Below are 19,910 nucleotides of genomic sequence, written 5' to 3' on the forward strand. Positions count from 1 at the left end.
AATGGTACAAGTTGTGAGTCTTTGTCTGTCTTTGTCCTAATTTCTGTCATTTTCCGATCACTTATCGGTAAACTGACCATAACCATATTGACCTATATGTCAATGTCTTCATACAGACTTGGGCATGTATCAGGTAAAGATTTCCTTGATAACGTATCAGGAATAGGTATATCCTTGCCCGGTCGATATTTGACTTCAATGTCATAACGCTGCATTTGTAAAAGCATGCGTTGCAGCCATGCTGGAGCATTATTCGAGTTTTTCTTGAATATCGGTATAAGCGGCATATGGTCAGTTTCAACTATGACCTTACGTCCATAAACCCAGTCATGGTGACGTTTTAGGCCAAATAATATACCTAAGCATTCCAGCTCTATCATCGCATAATTTTTTTGACTTCATGTCAATGATTTCGATGCATATGCTATAGGCTGGCCTTCTTGCAACAACGTAGAACCTAGTCCTGTTCGACTACTGTCTGTTTGCAATATCAAAGGTTTCTTTGGGTCGTAGTAACCTAGTACAAGACCTGGTCTGGTGATAATTTATTTCACCTTGTTAAATGACTCCTCTTGTGGTTTCTGCCATGAAAATTCATTTTTGTTTTCAAGCAGCTCTCTTAAAGGACTGGTAACATCTGACAATTTTGGTGCGTATCTTGAAAGATAATTAACCATTCCTAAGAACGTTTGCACTTCAGATTTGTTTGTCGGTGGGGGCATGTTGCTTATAGCATCAATCTTGTCTGGACTTGGTTTGAGTCCATCAAAAGTGATCAAATGGCCAAAGTATTGGATATGTGTCATACCAACTTCCATTTTGTCATCATTCAATATCACGCCTTTCTGTGCACATCGCTCAATGACTGCCTTAAGATTTCGGTCATGTTCTTCTTGTGTGCTACCATATACATTTACACACAAGTCGTCAACGATTGCAAAGACGCCGTTTAGACCTTCTAAACATTCGTAAATGGCGCGAATGAATACGTCCCCACTTAGTCTAAGTCCATAAGTTAGTCTTTTATACCTATATCTACCCCATATTGTATTGAAGGTTGTCAGATATGATGATTCCTCATCAATGCTTATTGCCCAGTGACCTGATCTTGCGTCAAGTTTTGTGAAATATTTCGCCCCACTTAGTAATGGCAATACTTCGTCCAGTGTCCTTGTCGGATAGTGTGGTCGTAAAATTGCTTTGTTCAAGTCATGTGGATCTAAACAAATTCTTAATTTGTCCCAGACTTTTCTACAATAACCATGGAGTTAACCCAGTCTGTAGGTCCGTTGACCTTAGCTATGACCCCTAGTTTTTCCATTCGATCTAATTCTGGTTTGCATCTGTCTTTCAATGCAACAGGAATTTTACGTAACGGGTGAACAACAGGCTTTGCATCAGGATTTACCTGAATTTTGCATGCACCAGGGATATTTCCTATTCCCTTAAACACTTGAGGGTACTGCTTTAAATTACTTTGCTTTATCATACCATTTGAGCATTGGCTGTTCACAGCATATGTGAATCTGAGTAGCCCGAAATATATTGATGCGTTTAGGCTTAACAGGGTGTAGAATTTGTTTCGACTACATGCAAATTCATATTTTGAGAATGACCCGTGCTTGTGCAACTACAGTGGAGGTTAACAATACCTTGTGTTTTTAATTGAGAACCATCGTATGCAAAGATTTTATATTTCGAAGGTTTGAGAGCACTTTTTACACCCAGAGATCGAAAAACAGAATAAGGCAAAATGTTTACCTGTGCTCCTGTATCGATTTTGAATATCACGAGCTTTTCCTTTGATCCCACACCAATTTCTACAAATGCTTGCCCATTTGTTACTTTTGATTGAACGGTATCAACAAACACTTTTTCACAATCACTTTCGTCACCCTCATTTTGCACTTCATTGATTGATTTGTTGGCTCTGCAACACACTGCAAAATGGTTGTATTTCTTGCAGATAATGCATTTTTTTCAAATGCCGGACATTGCCACTTTCCGTGTTGCCCGTTGCATTTTGCCCATCTGTCGCCTGTGTATCTGGAGGGTCCCTTTTTTGGATGAGGTCCCTTTTTGGTCATCCTGGGTTTTGCGCTTCCTGTCCATCGTCTCGATGCGAACGTACCCGTGCTGGCGGTTGCCCCTTGTGATCTAGGATATACAGCATTTATTGACTGTTCATTGCTGTCCATTGATTTGACTTGCGTTTGTGCATCATATGTTTGGCAAATTTGTATTGCTTTTGTCAATGTAAGCTTTTCTCCCTCTGTTATTAACTTTTCTCTTATCTTTGAAGATTTTACACCGAAAACAATTTGATCTCTTATCATATCATCTTTTGAACCATCACCGAATGCACAGTCTATTGCCAAAGTTTTTTAATTTTTGTAACAAACTGTTCCATTGAATGGTCTCCCTAAAATTCATTTTTGAATTTGTATCTGCAAAAGACAGGGTTTGATTTCGGCTGCACATGAGCTACGAAACTGTCAGCTACATACTAAAGACTCTTTCTTTGTTCTGCCGTTAATGTCAATGTGTCTAGAGGCGGGAGTATCATATTACTTAAGCTAAACATTAAATATCAGAACATTAGTAAAATCAGGGACTAATAACAAATCATACTCTCAGGTAAAATATGAAACTGTGCACCAAAGTTACGAATATTTTCCATGCCTCAAGATCAGCAGTGACATACAATTAACAGTTCATAGAAGATATTTCGTCAGATCAGTATGTATGTACTGTATGTCTATCTGTCCGCCTATTCCATAGTGCCGATTTAACAAAGTGGTAGACCTTTTGGCATTATTTGGCAAAATTGCAGATTTCCCTCTCGCTTGTTGACTGTTTCGTCATAAGTACTGTAAGTGTTGACTGCTGCAACAATGGCTGGACAAAAACAACAAAAAGACATCGGATTAAAAATATTAACATTAAATTGCTGGTTTGTATTAGTTTTGACCACTTGCATTACCAATAAATAACCTTTCGATTCGTGGAAAATCGGTTTCACATCAAGTCATTTCTCTTAATTATTATGCGTATTTGTCAACCGACAAATTATTGCGGATTTCCTTTTCGGACAAACCGAAGGAAAAAAAACCTTATTGTAAAAAAATCATTGTAGCGGACCATACTCTAACCAAGTTCAACTAATCAAACTTTATTATATGGAGGATAATTGTTTGTTTAGGTGTAAGAAAGTAATTTCTTTACTGAGTGAGCACTAAAAGTAAATGTTTCTCAAGCGCTGAAGGCTTCTAGTCCAAAATAATAATTAATGCACCTGTCATTTGTAACCACCGCCCCCCCCCCCTCCAGGTCTGGGGAATAGCTGGGACTCTGACTTTCGGTTCAGCCAACCCCGGGTAAAATCCCCACCCTGTGGGGACAAACTGATGGTTTAACCCCGGCCAAATGACCCCGCACCCCAGAGACTCTATATAAGGGCCGATCTTGGCTTGATTTGGCGCTATGACAAAACCACCACGGTCATTCGGTCCTGCGGGGCCACCTGGAAAGTAAAAACATGGCCCTTTTCCCCGGCTATCCCCAGTATACCCCCGGACCTGGGGGGGGGGGGGGGGCAGTGGTTACAATTGACTGGAGCATAATAGACGTGTTACCGTAAATGACTTGGTATTAGACGCACTTTTTTCCCTCAGATTTTGATGCAAAAAAATGCCTGCGTATAATACCCAGTAACAATTTTTTGAACTTTTTTTCTGAGGTCAATTTCAAGCCGAGAGTTTGTTTAGATTTATGTAGAAAGGGATGTTACTCGCGTCATATTGATCGAGTATATACGGGTTAAAACGGCAGTTGAAGATCTGGATACGGTATATCGTAAGACGTTTATAATTTCAACGAAAATATTTTTCGATTAAAGTTACCGTAATTCACCTAAGAGTTCGGACACTCTAAATATTTGGACACCCATAATTATTTCCCAAAATTATTTATTTTGCGTACCTAATTTTCGGACACCCAAAGGACATCAATCATAACTTTCATAGTTACCAAGTTTCACAGACGAAGATTATTGATTTTTATCTTTACACTGCCTGGCTAGATTACCTAACCGTATACACCACTGTGACAATTTAATTAGTTACTACCCATCCTAAACGATTTATTGCCTGTTGAAAAGGAAGTGTGATATATTTATTTGAGGATTTAACAAACAACAAGGGCAATCAAGGGATTAAGAAAACATCGACATGGCATGTTTGTAAAACGATCTGCCAATAAGCTTTCAAACTTGTACCACACTTAGAGACTATATGAAGCAATAATCGTACAGTTATACATTAATCCTGCATAGCAATGTCCATGCTCTCCACGAGATCCTCGTGGGTATAACTGTAAGTTATTTGACGTCACACAGTGTGACTCTTTGATCTGAAGCCGATAGAATGTGTTTATTCAGTTCAGTGCATGTATAAAATGGTGTTTTAATTAACTTCATGAAGGATTTACACTTATAGGCGTAATAAATAAGTTTATGACCATTGATTACTACGGATAAATTAATAAGTGGTAAAAAGCAAACATGAAGAAAAAAGGCAGGTTAAACAAACATGTAAATAAAATGTAAAAATGATAATTTTCTATGTATTCGGAGAGCGAGAAAAATAATTAATTTATGGTGTCCGACCTCTTGTGAATTACGGTATTCAATATTATTTTGAATAATAAATTGAATTAAAAAATAATCAAACTTACATATAAAAAGCAAAGTTGGGCACTGTCAAAATATTTTTTGCATAACATAACTTTTCATTCTCGACAGTATGGTTGTATGGTTTTAAAGATAACCATCGCCATTTTCACGAAAAAAAAATTTTTTGTCACTGTCAACAAACATGGTGGCTGAAAATGCCGGACGATTTTGACATTTTTTCTATGCGTCTTTTAACCAAAAACATAAATTAAAAGTTTTTTTCTCGGATTTTTCACAGATTTTTTTTCCTGCGTCTAATACCCCCTATCGTCTTATACCCAGTCATTTACGGTATACGGGATTCTTCCAATCCCGAAGAATTTGCCATATCGAAAATCGTAAAAAAAAACCTAAACGTACAATTATTGGGACTAAAAAGGCTTCATGTCTACCAAGTTTATTGCATATGTTACTAAACATAGTAACGTTTTAGGCTGAAAATGATAATGATACGATAATTGGTACACCTCGAGGTGAGCCAAAAATCCATAATGAGACTACTTCTGGTAAAATGCGCACCTGAAAAGGTAATGGCAGAGTTCTATCACGTGCCACACTTGACGTAATAAGATTAATAATCTAATTACAGGGATGTGATTTGTCCGCGGATTCGCGGAATTCCGCGTATCTAATGGCCCCAGGGACACCCCCCCCCCCACACACACCCCCACAAAATAAAAATATTTTTTTTTTAGCTGATTTAAAAAGATACTTGTGTGCTTTTGTTGTTAAAGTTGATATCCCAGTTTGCTTCAAATTCAAAGTCAGAAGAACCCTCAAAAGACCTTCTAAAAAGCCAGTTTTTCTTTTACGGCAGTGTGCTTTTGACCCCAAAAGTGCCGCAAGAACCCATGGCCGAAATTGTTTCAGCCCTCCAGCTGCCAGGTCAATCACATCCCTGATTATCCAAATGGAATTGTTTGTGTATGTATGAATGTTTGTATTTCTTTTGACCTTGCGGTCAAAGATAACCTGTGAAAGTGCAAGCACTTATTTCCAATGGGGTCCTTTGTTTTAGCTGAAGGGACAGCATGCGGATGAGCCAGTGGTGGGATATAAGGAAGGTCAGGTGCCATACCCTAGCTCTTTTTCGAAAAGACCCCTTAGTTCTTTTACGTGCTCGGTGTAAAGATCCGATACACAGGTTACAACTTTGCTCGGTTAAACCAGTACACCACTTTTCCAAGCACTACCCTTTTTAAAATGCAGAGTGCCAGGCAAGGAAGCTACTTGTACCAACTTTAACATCTTTCGGTATGACGCAGCCAGGGATCAAACTCACAACCTCCCTCTCCATAGGCGGAAGCCTTAACTTCTAGGCCACGGATACAGTTAACATATATTACTATAAATAACAGCAATTGTTTAACATATATTATTATTAACAACAGCATGTCTGATAGAACTTTAAAAAATATGTTCCTTTTCATTGAAGGGGTGTTCCAGTACCTGTTGTTTGTAAGCACCGTAATGAGCGCATGCCAGCTATTGGTGATGCTGTGGCCAAATCAGACTTGGACGTAGCTGTTTTCCAGGAGGTAAGGCTATTGTTGGAGGTTAATACAGGGTTTGGAAACTATGTAGTAGCTGTGACATCTTATTTTATTTAATGATCTACATGTACCTGAGTATGAAGACAAATTATAAGTTGCTGTCGCTCCTTTAATAGGAAGAAATTTGTAGTGCACAGGGATTCATTTTAATTTTGCTTAATTGCCTCCTTCAGACTTGGTTATTTCATAGCAATACATTTGTAGGTCCTGCACAAATTACTGGGAGTCTCAGGCATAATTTTGTGCATACATTTTTAGCTCGACTATTCCAAGAATAAGGAGAGCTATACTACTCATCCAAGGGTTGGTGTCACATCTTGGTTAAGGTTTTGCATTTAAGCACCTTTAAGTCATAATCTCAGTAAATACATCATGTATTGCATTGAAACTTTAGATATGCATTCCTAACTATCTAACTTACTAAATTAATGAAGTTAGATAACACTTTTTTGAATTTAATGCAAATAATGGGCCTTTATTATTTGACTTGGAAGTTCTGGTTAACGTTTTGCATGTAAGCACACATAGGTTAATATCTCAGCAACTACTTCATATATTGCAATGAGACTTTATACAATGGCAACCACCCACTCTACTTGAATAACCAAGTTAGATAACTGTATTTTGCAAATAATGGCCCTTTATTTCTGGTTAAAATTTTGCTTGTAGCAACATTTATGTTAATATCTTAGCAAATACATCATGTATTGCATTGAAATCTAATCTAATTTTACAGTGATCTATGTTTCGCCAAAACTTTTCAATCCTTACACTGATAAGCAGCGGAATAGTCGAGCGCGCTGTCTCTGTGACAGCTCTGTGACCAAATGCAGATTCAGTTTATGCACATGTTTGAGAGTAATGGGTCCAAATCTTAACAGTAAGAGTAGGACCCGGTATTCACAGCAAAATAGATCACTGAATGATGTAACACAGTAAATCTCATATATAGCCTACCTAGTTATATCGAATTGAATATATGCCTACATAACAATTAGCAAATCAGTTTTTAAAAGATATTGAGTAAACTGCTGCTTTTTTAAAGTAAAAATGTTAAAAGGTGTTTGTTAATGTCCTTCTCATTTCAGATATGGCATAAAGGTGACTTTGATATTTTAAAGCAGAGGATATCCAAAACTTTACCATATTCCCATTATTTTTACAGGTAAGCACTTTCAATCCGTTGATATTCTTTATATGTTATGGAGTGTTAAGAGATTAAGAGATTAAATTTGCATAATTCATATAGTTTTTGACCAATTTAAAAATTTTATCTTATTCTTATTTGTCCAAACACATGGTAAATACTGTATGGAATGCCATTTACTTAGTATATTGAGGTGGTATGTTTGGTTACAGTGGTAGTATCGGCAGCGGTCTGTGTGTGTTCTCCAAGTGGCCAATTGGACAGACACTGTACCACCGGTTTGACCCGAACGGTTATGCCCACAAGGTTCAGCATGGGGACTGGTTTGGTGGGAAGGGTGTCGGGCTTGCTGTAATAACAGTTGGCGGGGTTACACTCAATGTGTATATTACACATGTAAGTTGTTTCTGTATTATTAAAAAAACTGCACGAGAAACAAGATTTGGTGATTTGTGATGTAAGAGATATCCCCTGACAGAGTATCAAACCTGCAGCCTCCCTCACTCTGCAGCAGAACATGATTTGATTTTATCTGAAAAATTTACACATACCACTGCCTCACAACATATATGATATGCATTTGTGATAGGAGAATTGTCATCCTAAGAAAATGTTGAATTTTAAGTTATCTCCCCATATCTGCGGTGCCTTTTTCATATAAAATTGGTGTACGGGGAGCATCCATCGCATCAATCACTTCCAGCGATATTCTTGTTTGTATTAGAGATAACATAGCCAGTAAAATAAAAACTTGTTTTGTAGTTGTGTAGTTCTACTTATATTTGTGTGAAAACAATTCCAAATTTTCTTCTGGACATACTTCCATTGTAATATAACTTTTGGGCATTTTTTTTTATCTCCAGATTCATGCCGAGTACAACCGGGAGAATGATGAGTACCTTGCCCACCGTATTGCCCAGGCATTTTCCCTGTCTCAGTTTGTGAAGCTAACCAGCCTGGGGGCAGACCTAAGCCTCGTCTGTGGTGACCTTAATCTTGAGCCCGTTGACCTCGGTTACCGTCTCATACTGACCAATGCTGGGCTCGGTGATTGCTGGCTGGACAAGGTTACAGAGCTCTTCACTTTATTGTTTATTATACATTGTACATACTGTTGAGTAGTCTCTGTGCCCCTGCATAGTGTATGTATGGGATCATTTAATTGACCATTGTTGGTAATAATCAATAGTGACATTTAAAGTGTAGAACTATGTTTACTTATGTAAAGTAATATGTCTTTAATAAATTTAAATGACTCATACATGTATTAAATCTGTCTTGCACTTTTCACGTTAATGGTTTGCAGGAAGTGTTGACTACAGTCTCATGTGTAAATATGAGAATCACCAGTCCAATTAGAGGTTGTAGTCGCTACAGCGGGATATGGACATCCCACCTTTGTCTGTTAATCATCTCATGTTATGGGATAATGGAAATATGAGATTTTTAGTGTGGTAGGGATGCAATGTATCTCTGAATAGGCCCAGCCCCTAGTGGGTGGAGCTATAAGATTTTCTGGTCACTGGCCGATGACCATATAGTTAGTTGATAGATGTATACTATAGATACCCAGACAATGTTGCTTTTCTCTCTCTCTCCTTGTAGAATATATAGCAATACATTACAAACGTTACACTTAGCATTTTAAACAGTGTATTTTTGGTATATTTTGTGTGTATTAACCAAGTCTTGTTACTTAGCAGTTTTTAGGAAATCTTGGAAAGGAATGCCATGTAACAATATGTCGATATGCTATTTTCAGATGACTAGCGACACATCAGATAAAGCTGGCCTGACCTGTGACTGTCCTGGCAATTCCTACTGTCCTAGTAAATCAGCAGGGAAGAGAATTGACTACATACTGTACAAGGCAGGCAATGGTACTATACGCAGTGACTCCCCTTGTTATATTTGCTCATTACATATTTTTGATAATACTGCCCAGAGATGAGAAGAGGCAGTGTTAGTAGAAGTGATGGCCCGATGATTGAATATAATTAAAACAATCTCGAGGGGAGCCAAACATGAGATATAATAGATTACGAACATCCATAATCTTTTTTAATGGAATTTAATAATTTCACCAAAAAAACACACAAAAAATACATTTTATGGAGTCATAATTTCATATAGCATAATTGGTGCTATGAAGTGTACAAAAGAAGTATTCATGTTTTCAATTAAATATTCTTTCATTGGGCTAGTTTATAGAATGATGAGTACTTGCCCACCGTATCATCCAGGCATTAATACTTAAGACATAGATAGAAAGTTGTTGAAACAAACATAAATATTATTTTTATACCAAAATATATAATAAATACAGATTATCAAACACTAGTTAGTAGTAATATGATAGATTGTACAACATTATTATAGCAGTCTATTTGTGGTAAATGCATCTCTATAAGATTTGTTTTTCTTTGAAAGATTAAGAGATGTGAAAACTTGAAAACCAACAATTAGTATCACCTTTTGTTCATTTCCAATGCATAAATACCCCATATGTTTAAAGCTGTATTTCATTTCTTTTATGTGTGTATGTGTTCAGGTGTTGAGGCGACTGTGTCCAAGTGTGATGTGACAATGGGCCGGGTGCCGGGGAAAGCATTCAGTTACTCTGACCATGAGGGTGTCCAGGCTGAAATCACGGTCAAGAACTCACAGAACAGTATAGGTGAGATATGAAGATAAAGAGGATAATAGTTTGCTCCAGTGTAAGATCGAAATATATTTCACTGAGTGAGCACCAAAAGCTACATTTCATGAGTGGCATAGCCATGAGTTAAATATTTACTTTTGGTGAAGGTGAAATATGTTGCGATCTTACACTGAAAAACATTATTTTTAATGATATGCCTGTAAAGGATTTTAAATGACATTTTATTGTAGTTTTTCAGAAAAGTGTGCCAGATTGAATGTAAAAGTAACTTAATTTCGGATATGACGGTGTTGAATTCGTATTCCAGCCCTGTGCATGCGGAAGTTTAATTTGGAATTGAGATTGGGGTAAAATTTCAGAACAATGAAGAATATCAGAACGTTATTTTGATGTTTAATAAAAATGAAGTACACCTTTCATGTAGTTAAAGATAATTAGAATTACATGTTTATAATAACACACTGTGTTTGTACTGTGCATACCCACATTATATTTATCCCTCACTTTTGAAAGATTTTACTACTGTGTCATTTTTCTTATCTTAGAAAGTCAAGGATATTTCATGAACTTCCCTACATAACATGCATTTTTCCTGCTTTCTGGTTGATTCATGCTCAAATATTTTTCTTGAAGTATAGTTGTTCAATAAATCGATAATTCCAGGACCTACCCCTGACCCTAAGACGGAGGTGACCCCGCTGTTAGAGGAGTCTTTGGGGATACTAGATGAGGGGTTGACAGTAACCAGGTCGGGCACACGCTTCTTTACAATCTTTGCTGTGCTGTGCCTCCTCCTGGCATACATCATCACGGTTGTTCACATTCCGTACCCTCTCGACTTTTTTGTTGGAGTGTTCAGGGTGGCTCTGATCCTCGCCACTGGTTACGGGGTCGTCCAGACACTCGTCATGATCCGCTCCGAGGTGCACGGCCTGGAGGCCGCCAGGGAGGATGTTAAAAACCTTCTTCAACATCTCAAGTCATAAAACTAGAAGGCTTATCACCCCCATCATTTTATGGGATATATTTTGTGATCAATATAACTAACCACCTGCTTTTGAATTTGTATTTAATGTGTTGTCATATCTGTGTTAGTATGCTTGAAGGCAATAACTCGCGTCAGTCTTATACTTGTTTATATGAATGACAATCTTATTTGCACTACTCTTTATGTGTTCTATGCTTACTGAACAGGTAACACTTGTATGAAGTATGAATGTGTTCAACTTTTTTCCACTACTCTTTATGTGTTCTTTGCTAACTGAACAGGTAACACTTGTATGAAGTATGAATGTGTTCAACTTTTTTCCACTACTCTTTATATGTTCTATGCTAACTGAACAGCTAACACTTGTATGAAGTATGAATGTGTTCAACTTTTTTCCACTACTCTTTATGTGTTCTTTGCTAACTGAACAGGTAACACTTGTATGAAGTATGAATGTGTTCAACTTTTTTCCACTACTCTTTATATGTTCTATGCTAACTGAACAGCTAACACTTGTATGAAGTATGAATGACAACTTTTTTCCACTACTCTTTATGTGTTCTTTGCTAACTGAACAGGTAACACTTGTATGAAGTATGAATGTGTTCAACTTTTTTCCACTACTCTTTATGTGTTCTTTGCTAACTGAACAGGTAACACTTGTATGAAGTATGAATGTGTTCATGTTTTTCCGCTACGAGTGATAGTAATCTTTTATTTATTTATAAAGTCTACAAATTGACATTTTCTAGATGAGTCTTTACCCCTGCATATATTTTGTCAGTTATAGTTGTCTTTAGAATGAGCCTAAATGCAATTGAATGACTAATAATTTTTCTAGTAAATGCAAGGGGAAATGGTTTCAATGTTCATGTAAGACTAGGTTAGTCTGAGCAAATAATATGTGATTAAGATATCTTAAACTTAAGATCTTGATCTTACTACATTTGGTCTTACACTGTTAATACGACACAGACCCAGAGAGATTTTCATAATAATATAGGTATCATCCTTGATTCTAGACTGATTTTCAACTGACTGTAAATATATATATTTTTAATGCATATTTATGTTCAACTCTTTTGACTTTAAAACCCCACATGAGTTGTGTTCAGATAATTAAATATAAGCCTTTATTAATGGGGTTTTCAGTACACAAACTATATGCATTTTTTGTTTTTATCATTTAAGTCAACACATTAATGCATTCATTTAAAAAAAGTTTGTATCAACATATAGTGTGCTTTATTAAGATTTGAATACAACCTGGTTTTATTAACCTTACAAACAGTGGCAGGATGTTCACTAAATCATGTATGTCATTGTGTGCAATGAAAAAATAAATATAATTTATGCCTCAGTTTTAAGTCATAAACGTCAAAGTGGAAACCTCTTTGTAATATGTCAGTTCATGAATGTGTCAATGTCGTCCTGACAAGATGTTTATAACGGGGCAGATTTGAATTTTGAAATGTGAACTGGTGTAATTGTTGTAACTCTCTGTGATATTTCATTCCATGTGTGTACAATATGGTCTTTGTGCTGTGTTTTTGTGGAATTTTACAAAAAACAACTTATTTTCTGTGAAGATGATTTGTAAGAAAGGGTCCAAATACAGATTTAAGCATTTATTTAAACTAACTGATTATATTTTAGTTTTGCGCTGAAAAAAGATGTGTTACAACATATACATTTTTGAAACATGGTTTGTCCAAATGTGATATTTAACAATGTGATTTATCTTTTATATGGAATTGAAGCTTTGTATCTTAGTTTAGTTAGGTATTATTATAGAAGTATTGTATTTTGCTTAGTATCTGTGAAATAAAAAGCTTGACACTTGACGACTTGATTGTCTATATATAGATCCAGCAGTCCAAGTATAATAAGGATGGGGTATTTGGTGTCGCCAATCACCTGTAATGCATGGCAGACTCAAGGGGATTACTTGGGCCTGTGTCGTCGGCGTCACACTTTCTTTTCCGATCAAGATCTTTTGAACGACTGTGTGTGTAGTCTTCAATCTTGGTATGCACGTTGGCCATGGTCAGTAGACGACCCGTATTGGTTTTGGTGTCATTGGGTCAAAGGTTAAGTTAATGCTGACCTTGACTAGAAAAATGACGGACGCTTTAGTTTCCGTTGTTTTTGCACGACTTCATTTAGAGAATTATACCTTTGTATAAACGTTGGTAATGCATCAGTCAATTGTAACCACAGCCCCCCCCCCCCCCAGGAATAGCGGGGACTTTGACTTTCGATCCAGCCAACCCCAGGTAAAATCCCCGCCCTGCAGGGATGAATTGGTGGTAAAATCCCCGCCAATTGCCCCCGCACCAAAGGGACCCTAGGTAAGGCCCATTCACTGCTAAGACAAAACCACCGCATTTACCAGGCACTTCGGGGCCACTTGAATGGTAAAAACACGGCCCATTTCCCTAGCTATCCCCGATATACCCCCAAACCTGGGGTGGGGGGGGGGGAGCGGGCGTGGTTACAATTGAATGTTGCATTACTATCAATGGATGACCCTAATCCATCTTGTGGTCAATATCTTGGTGAAAACTGCATGGGCGAACCACCTGGACACACCATCAATACGTAGAATTCTAGATTCCAATAAATATTATATGCTGAAACTTTGAATGGTAAGTTTAAATTTAAGTACAAGGATATAACCTTATTTTGTTTTACACACGTCGATCTGTATTCATAATGAATTAAATTTGACAGTACTTTGAATAAGTTGATTTATTAATAGGCTTTCTTTGTATAGGAAACATTTAATGACTTTGATGATGAGACAAGAGCATTTGAGAATAACGATGCAATTAACAAGTGCAGTCAAACGTCTTTCCGAAAATCCGAACTAACATTAAAACTTTAAAGTTAATGAAACCTTACACCATGATGTCGATGTTTGTGGCCTCTTACCAGGGTCCCGGATGTACCTTCAAACGTTTTTCATTTTGATATTGCATTTTGTTGTTTTTTTACTATATATGCCAGAAAGAGGCCATGATTTCACAATCGAAGTTTTATGGTCTCGGCGAATCGCTGGTCGACGATAACTACACTATATGGCCAGCAGACAATCCCCACGTTGGCATTAAACCTACCAAAGGCGTTTCACTTCCTAAATTAATTGTCTCTGACAGGGCCGCTCGAGGGTCATGGGCAAATAGGGAACAAGCAGTCCATCACTAGCGAGAACGGCCCGAAGCCGCCAGGCACGAACCGGTCCTGTCGGGGACTACATGCGGACAATGATTTTCATATTGATTAAAGCCATGCAAATATAAAGGGGATAGTTTAAGATGGCAATACCTTTCACAGAGTGGGCACCATAAGTGGCTTGTTTCGTTTTATTTCATGGTTGTTATTAATAAAAATTGATATTTTTATTAGAAAATCGTCCGTACATTTACTTACAAAACGTTATGTCGAAAATTCCGTGATTGATTTTTCTTCCCGTCAATGTGAGCTGTTAAGTGAAACAGGCTATATCTTTTGGTTAGCTCACTGTGTCAAACACGTTCATTTTGTCAATTAAAAGTGGGGACCAATCCTTGGACGTGCTAATGATATTAAATACATTCCAAATATAACCACCGCATGGATCACGCTAGGTTATATTTAACATGCACATGATTTATCACATTGTTCGAAACTTAATGAAAGTCGTTAACATATTTAATTGAACCAAGAAAAATGCTTAATTAAATCCTCAAAATACATATAATTGGAATTATTGTTATATCGATAAAATATAAAATGTGATCGACACTAAAGTAACACAAGAGTAGCGGTTTATTGTCAATCGGCAGAAATGCCTTTGGCCATTTACAAACATCTTTATTGAATGACCAATACATATCATGTACTGCTAGTCTGGTACACAGGTATGTGCATGTCAGAATGATAATGAAATTGCTATCATTGTATGCATCAGGTGAACACACGGTGAGACGAGTTTAGCAAAGATGACAGGGATGGTTGTTACTTGGATCGCTCATTTTGTCTTTATCTTTGTCTTCTTATATCTTTAATATTTGCGCATTTTCTTGATAGCTTGCTATGTTTTGTGTAACATACAAAACGTGAAAACCGACGTAACTAAATAAGTGAAGGTTCATTCTCAAAGTAAGATTAATTCTAAGATAGGGTTTTTGCTTTCTTGCTATGCAAGATTTAGAAAAAGTTAAAGTTATTTCTTACATCTTATGTGATTTCTTAAGAAAATCGTGCGAACTAATGAAATCTTACATCTTTCTAACTTAACTTGGGCAGCCAGGATTCCACGTTAGAGGGTGCGTAACTCAGGGGCGTAACCTATTGAATTGCGCCCCTCCCTCAGATTCTAAATTTGTTTGGGTTTAAAGTGTTTGCAGGGGGTGGGGTACTTCCTCAAGAATTTTTTAACAATTTCTAATCCGAAATGGTGCGTATTTTATTACTTTATTCTCCATTCTTTATCTTTGTCTTTGTATATCTTTAATATTTGCGCATTATATAACGGGTACTTCCTCAAAATAATTTTAACAATTTCTAATCCGAAATGGTGAGTATTTTATTACTTTTTTCTCCATCATGGAAATAAAAGTTTAATAGGACAATTTTTTTTTTAATTTTTTTTGAGGGGGGGGGGGGGGGGGGGGAACGGGCCGGGCAATGCTTCAGATAGCCTTTAGACCTACATGTATGTTGAATATCACCTCAGGCGGAGCAGGCATGGATCTATTAGATACTATACATGTAATTATGCAAATGTGAGACATAACTCATGAGTGGTCCAGTTGGAGGTTTTGTACATATGTGTATGGCAATGTCAAAAACATTACCCGACAGCGCTTAGTATATTTTGATAGTTGTCTACTATTTCCAAACGCACGTACGTACGTCTGAGCCGTTATCCTTTCGCAGCGTTGCCTTATTTTACAAATTAAAATATATCAATTTGTTAAAAAGATATTTCCTGCGCATTCAGTTCTGTGCAAAGAAATGTACAAAAAGTTCCAGTGCACCGATAGAAGTATGGACAAGTATACTTATTTTCTCATTTATTGTTCACATAGAGTATATATAAGCACACAGTTTTAAATTCTCAACATATGCAACAAATCTATTCCTTTTGTTGGGATACACATGTATACAAATACAATAATACTCACGCACACACACATACTCATACATTCGCATACCCAAGCGCACGCATAAAAACAAACAAACACAAATCAACACACGCGCGTATGTAGACGTAGATAGTAATGTCGCTGAAAATGCTAATATTGCTAAAAACGGCATAAATGTGAATTGCTTTAGTCATAATTTCTGACACGGCAAAGCAGATTAATTGTCAAGGGTCTGCATTTCCGACCAACTGTTATATTTCTTATGTCTAACCTCAAGTATAATCTATGAAATATCTTCTGCTGCTAGAAGCAATTTAAACTGACAAAGAAATGTTATTGTCTCATGTGTGTGTGAGTATGAATCATTGCGTAAAGCATTTAATTTTAATTAAAGTCACCTGCTGAGTACAAAAATAGAACCGTAAAGTGCTTTTATCTGGTCTTATTTGGTTTGAACAAGCTGCATGGAATGATAACAAAAATAGCTCGCAATTCAAATTCAAACTTACATGATACTTATTTTAATTTAACAAATCCATCATAGACGTATTACATTTTGCGTGATACTAAGTCAAAGATAATCAAGGCATAGGTGTGGGCTCAGTATAGGCTCTTCATCAATACAAAAGTGGATGCAAAAGAAAAAACAACTTAAACGTTCAAATTTACAATTTTCATTTCAAATTTTGAGGAACTATCTTTTGCCAACCTTGGCTACTTGTTTTAGTGTGTTGAGAAGTTGATTTTCCGTTTGCGTTCAGATAGGAAAGTCTCTTGACACTATGAATATGTTTTCGAGCTAACATGTTCAAGACTACCAAACAATATAAACTCGCGACTTCTTGATGATATCCTTTCAAATAAGTGTAAAAGTAAAATTAGTGACCTAATTAGCAGCTTACAAAAACCCAAATTACTTTTTTTATAGAAGCAATTTCAACAATTATTTTATATATTGTTTATATTCTTAATCGTTTCTAAAAGGCAGTTGCAGTACAAGTTGTCCTGTAATGAACATATTTGACTTTGCGACAGCTACTTTCTCCGTGTAAGAGCTTGACGAAAATTGGGACGAGGAAGCCTAGACTACCAAGAATCTTGCTGCAGGGGTACCCTGATTCTTGATTCTTGATTCCAATTGGGTGGAGGGGGGTCTGAGAAGTTAAGTAGAAGGATCACCAGTACCGGTAGTGTTACCATGGAAACATAGTAAAACTGTCTACGTGGACCTACTGATGGATAACTATGTTTTAGTCAAGACAATAAATCATCCTTTGGTCTATGGATTGGATTGTTTTACGCACGCACTAACCTCCTTGATTTAAAACATACTACTGTATAGCTCGAACCACGAAAACATACCAGTGCTCATTTTACGCCCACAAAGAGTGCAACATGTTGGACAGTTTGTAAAAATCTGACACTTAATTACAATTATACTGCTAAACTGCCTCCGTCTCATCTATCTATTCTAGCCATTTTGTTTTCGATGTATACTGCACAAAGTAGAGCCTACAATGTCCCTTACACGCAGTATCACACCGAATGAACCTGAGTCTTTAGCCTTGCCTTGTGCGTCAATGATGGCCTGAAGAAAGAAACCGAGGAAGAGGTATCCACCATGACAATCTATATGATGATGATATGTACAATATAAAGCCTGCTGGATACAGGTCTGGTATATACATTAGGGACAGGTACACATAGCGCGAGCGACAGTGGCGTATCAAGACGAAGTTGCACCCTCACACAATTGGTCATAAACACTAATTTATAATGTTTGCCTGTCAGCAATATACATGTAAATCGTACACATTCGAAACACGGCAACCACGGACTTGGTATCTTGATCATGTTTTGACTTCACGCATTAATAGAAAGCCGGCGAAACATTACAAATTGCACGCAAACCAGCTTAAGAACAGTATTAGTATCAGGATGAACGTGTGGTGGGAGCGGAACACACACAAAATCTCCGCAATATTTGGGAATTGAAATGGGAATTGAAAAACGTCAGACAGGCCCACATAAATGGCTTTTTGTAAATCGTTAAAAAGACATACATACCCACATAAATGAGATTTGAAAATTGTCCGACAGGCCGACATGCCCAAATAAATGAGATTTGATAAAAGTCCAACAGGCCGACAGGCCCACATAAATGAGATTTGAAACACGTCCGACAGGCCGACATGCCCAAATAAATGAGATTTGAAAAATGTCCGAAAGGCCCACATATATGAGATTTGAAACACGTCCGACAGGCAGACAGGCCCACGTAAATAAGATTTCAAACATGACAAACAGGCCAACACAAATGGGATATTTGAAACACTTCAAACAGGCCCACACGCATGGGATTTGTACAGACAGGCCTAAACAAATGGTATTTGAAACACGTCAGACAGGCCCAAACCAATGGTATAACGTTAGACAGACCAACACCAATGGAAACCGTTAGAAAGACCCATACAAATAAGACTTAAAAAACGTCAGACAAGCCGATAGGCCCACATAAATGGGGTTTGATAATCAGACATGCCCACATATTCAGAATTTGAAACACCTCAAACAGGCCACACTAAATGTGATAACGTCAGACAGGCCCGAACAAATGGGATTTGAAAAACGTCAGACAGACCCACACAAATTGGTCTTGAAAAACAACACACAGACGGACTTACCAACTCAAATGGGATTTGCAAAACGTCAGACAGACCCACAGACCCACACAAATTGTATTTGAAAAATGTCAGTCAGACCCACACAATTGGGATTTAAAGACCCTTAGAAAGACCCATACAAATGGGATTTGATAAAGGTCAGACAGGCCGAAAGGCCCAAATAAATGGAATTTGAAAAGCACCAGACAGGCCCACATAAATAAAATTTGGAACACGTCAAACACGCCAAACCAACGGGCTTTCAAGCACATTAAACAGGCCCAAACAAACAGGATTTAAAACACGTCAAATAGGCCCACACCAACTTGATTTCAAACATGACAAACAGGCCCACACATATTTGATAACGTCAAACAGGCCCACACATATGTGATTACGTAAAACAGGCCCACACATATGTGATTAAGTCAGACAGGCCCGCTTTAATGTGAATACGTCAGACAAGCTTACACAAATGTGATAACGCCGACAGGCTCGCGCAAATGTGATAAAGTCAGACAGGCCCACTATAATGTGAATACGTCAGACAAGCTCACACAAATGTGATAACGTCAGACAGGCCCGCGCAAATGTGATAACGTCAGACAGGCCCGCGCAAATGTGATTACGTCAGACAGGCCCGCGCAAATGTGACGTTAGACAGACCCGCGCAAATGTGTTAACGTCAGACAAGCCCGCACAAATGTGATAAATTTAGACAGGCCCACAACAATGTGATAACTTCAGACAGGCCCGCGCAAATTGCACTTGAACGTCAGACAGGCTTATACAAATGGGATAAGAAAAACGTCAGACAGACCCACATAAATTTCACTAGAAAAAACAATACACAGACTAACACACGAATTAGATTTGAAAACCGTTAGACAGGTCCTTACAAATGGAAATTGAAATCCGCCCCGTACACATAAGACTCTACATTTGTTTTAATTTCAAAATAAAAAACATAAACAATACAAATATGCTATTTACGTGAAAACTGGTAATAACTCGTTTACAAAACTCATGTCTT

The 19,910-nt window shown here is 37.4% G+C and overlaps 1 protein-coding gene across 1 annotated transcript; it reads left to right on the forward strand.

Moving 5' to 3' along the window:
* Positions 1-2,888: 2,888 nt before the first annotated feature.
* On the forward strand, positions 2,889-12,926 carry LOC128236841 (putative neutral sphingomyelinase). Its single transcript, XM_052951965.1, has 8 exons — positions 2,889-2,953; positions 6,168-6,270; positions 7,374-7,450; positions 7,645-7,828; positions 8,296-8,499; positions 9,195-9,312; positions 9,984-10,109; positions 10,758-12,926. Exons 1-8 carry the CDS (start codon positions 2,895-2,897, stop codon positions 11,078-11,080), a joined length of 1,194 nt encoding a protein of 397 aa, XP_052807925.1. The 5' UTR covers positions 2,889-2,894; the 3' UTR covers positions 11,081-12,926.
* Positions 12,927-19,910: the final 6,984 nt, after the last annotated feature.

This window comes from Mya arenaria, chromosome 6, assembly GCF_026914265.1.
Source record: "Mya arenaria isolate MELC-2E11 chromosome 6, ASM2691426v1".
Taxonomy (NCBI): domain Eukaryota; kingdom Metazoa; phylum Mollusca; class Bivalvia; order Myida; family Myidae; genus Mya; species Mya arenaria.

Excerpts from the sequence above, each read along its gene's own strand:
- LOC128236841 (XM_052951965.1), top strand. The coding sequence starts at position 2,895 with ATGGCTGGACAAAAACAACAAAAAGACATCGGATTAAAAATATTAACA. Across the intron at positions 2,954-6,167 it reads ATATTAACATTAAATTGCTG|GGGTGTTCCAGTACCTGTTG; the intron begins GTTTGTATTAGT and ends TTTTCATTGAAG. Across the intron at positions 10,110-10,757 it reads GAACTCACAGAACAGTATAG|GACCTACCCCTGACCCTAAG; the intron begins GTGAGATATGAA and ends CGATAATTCCAG.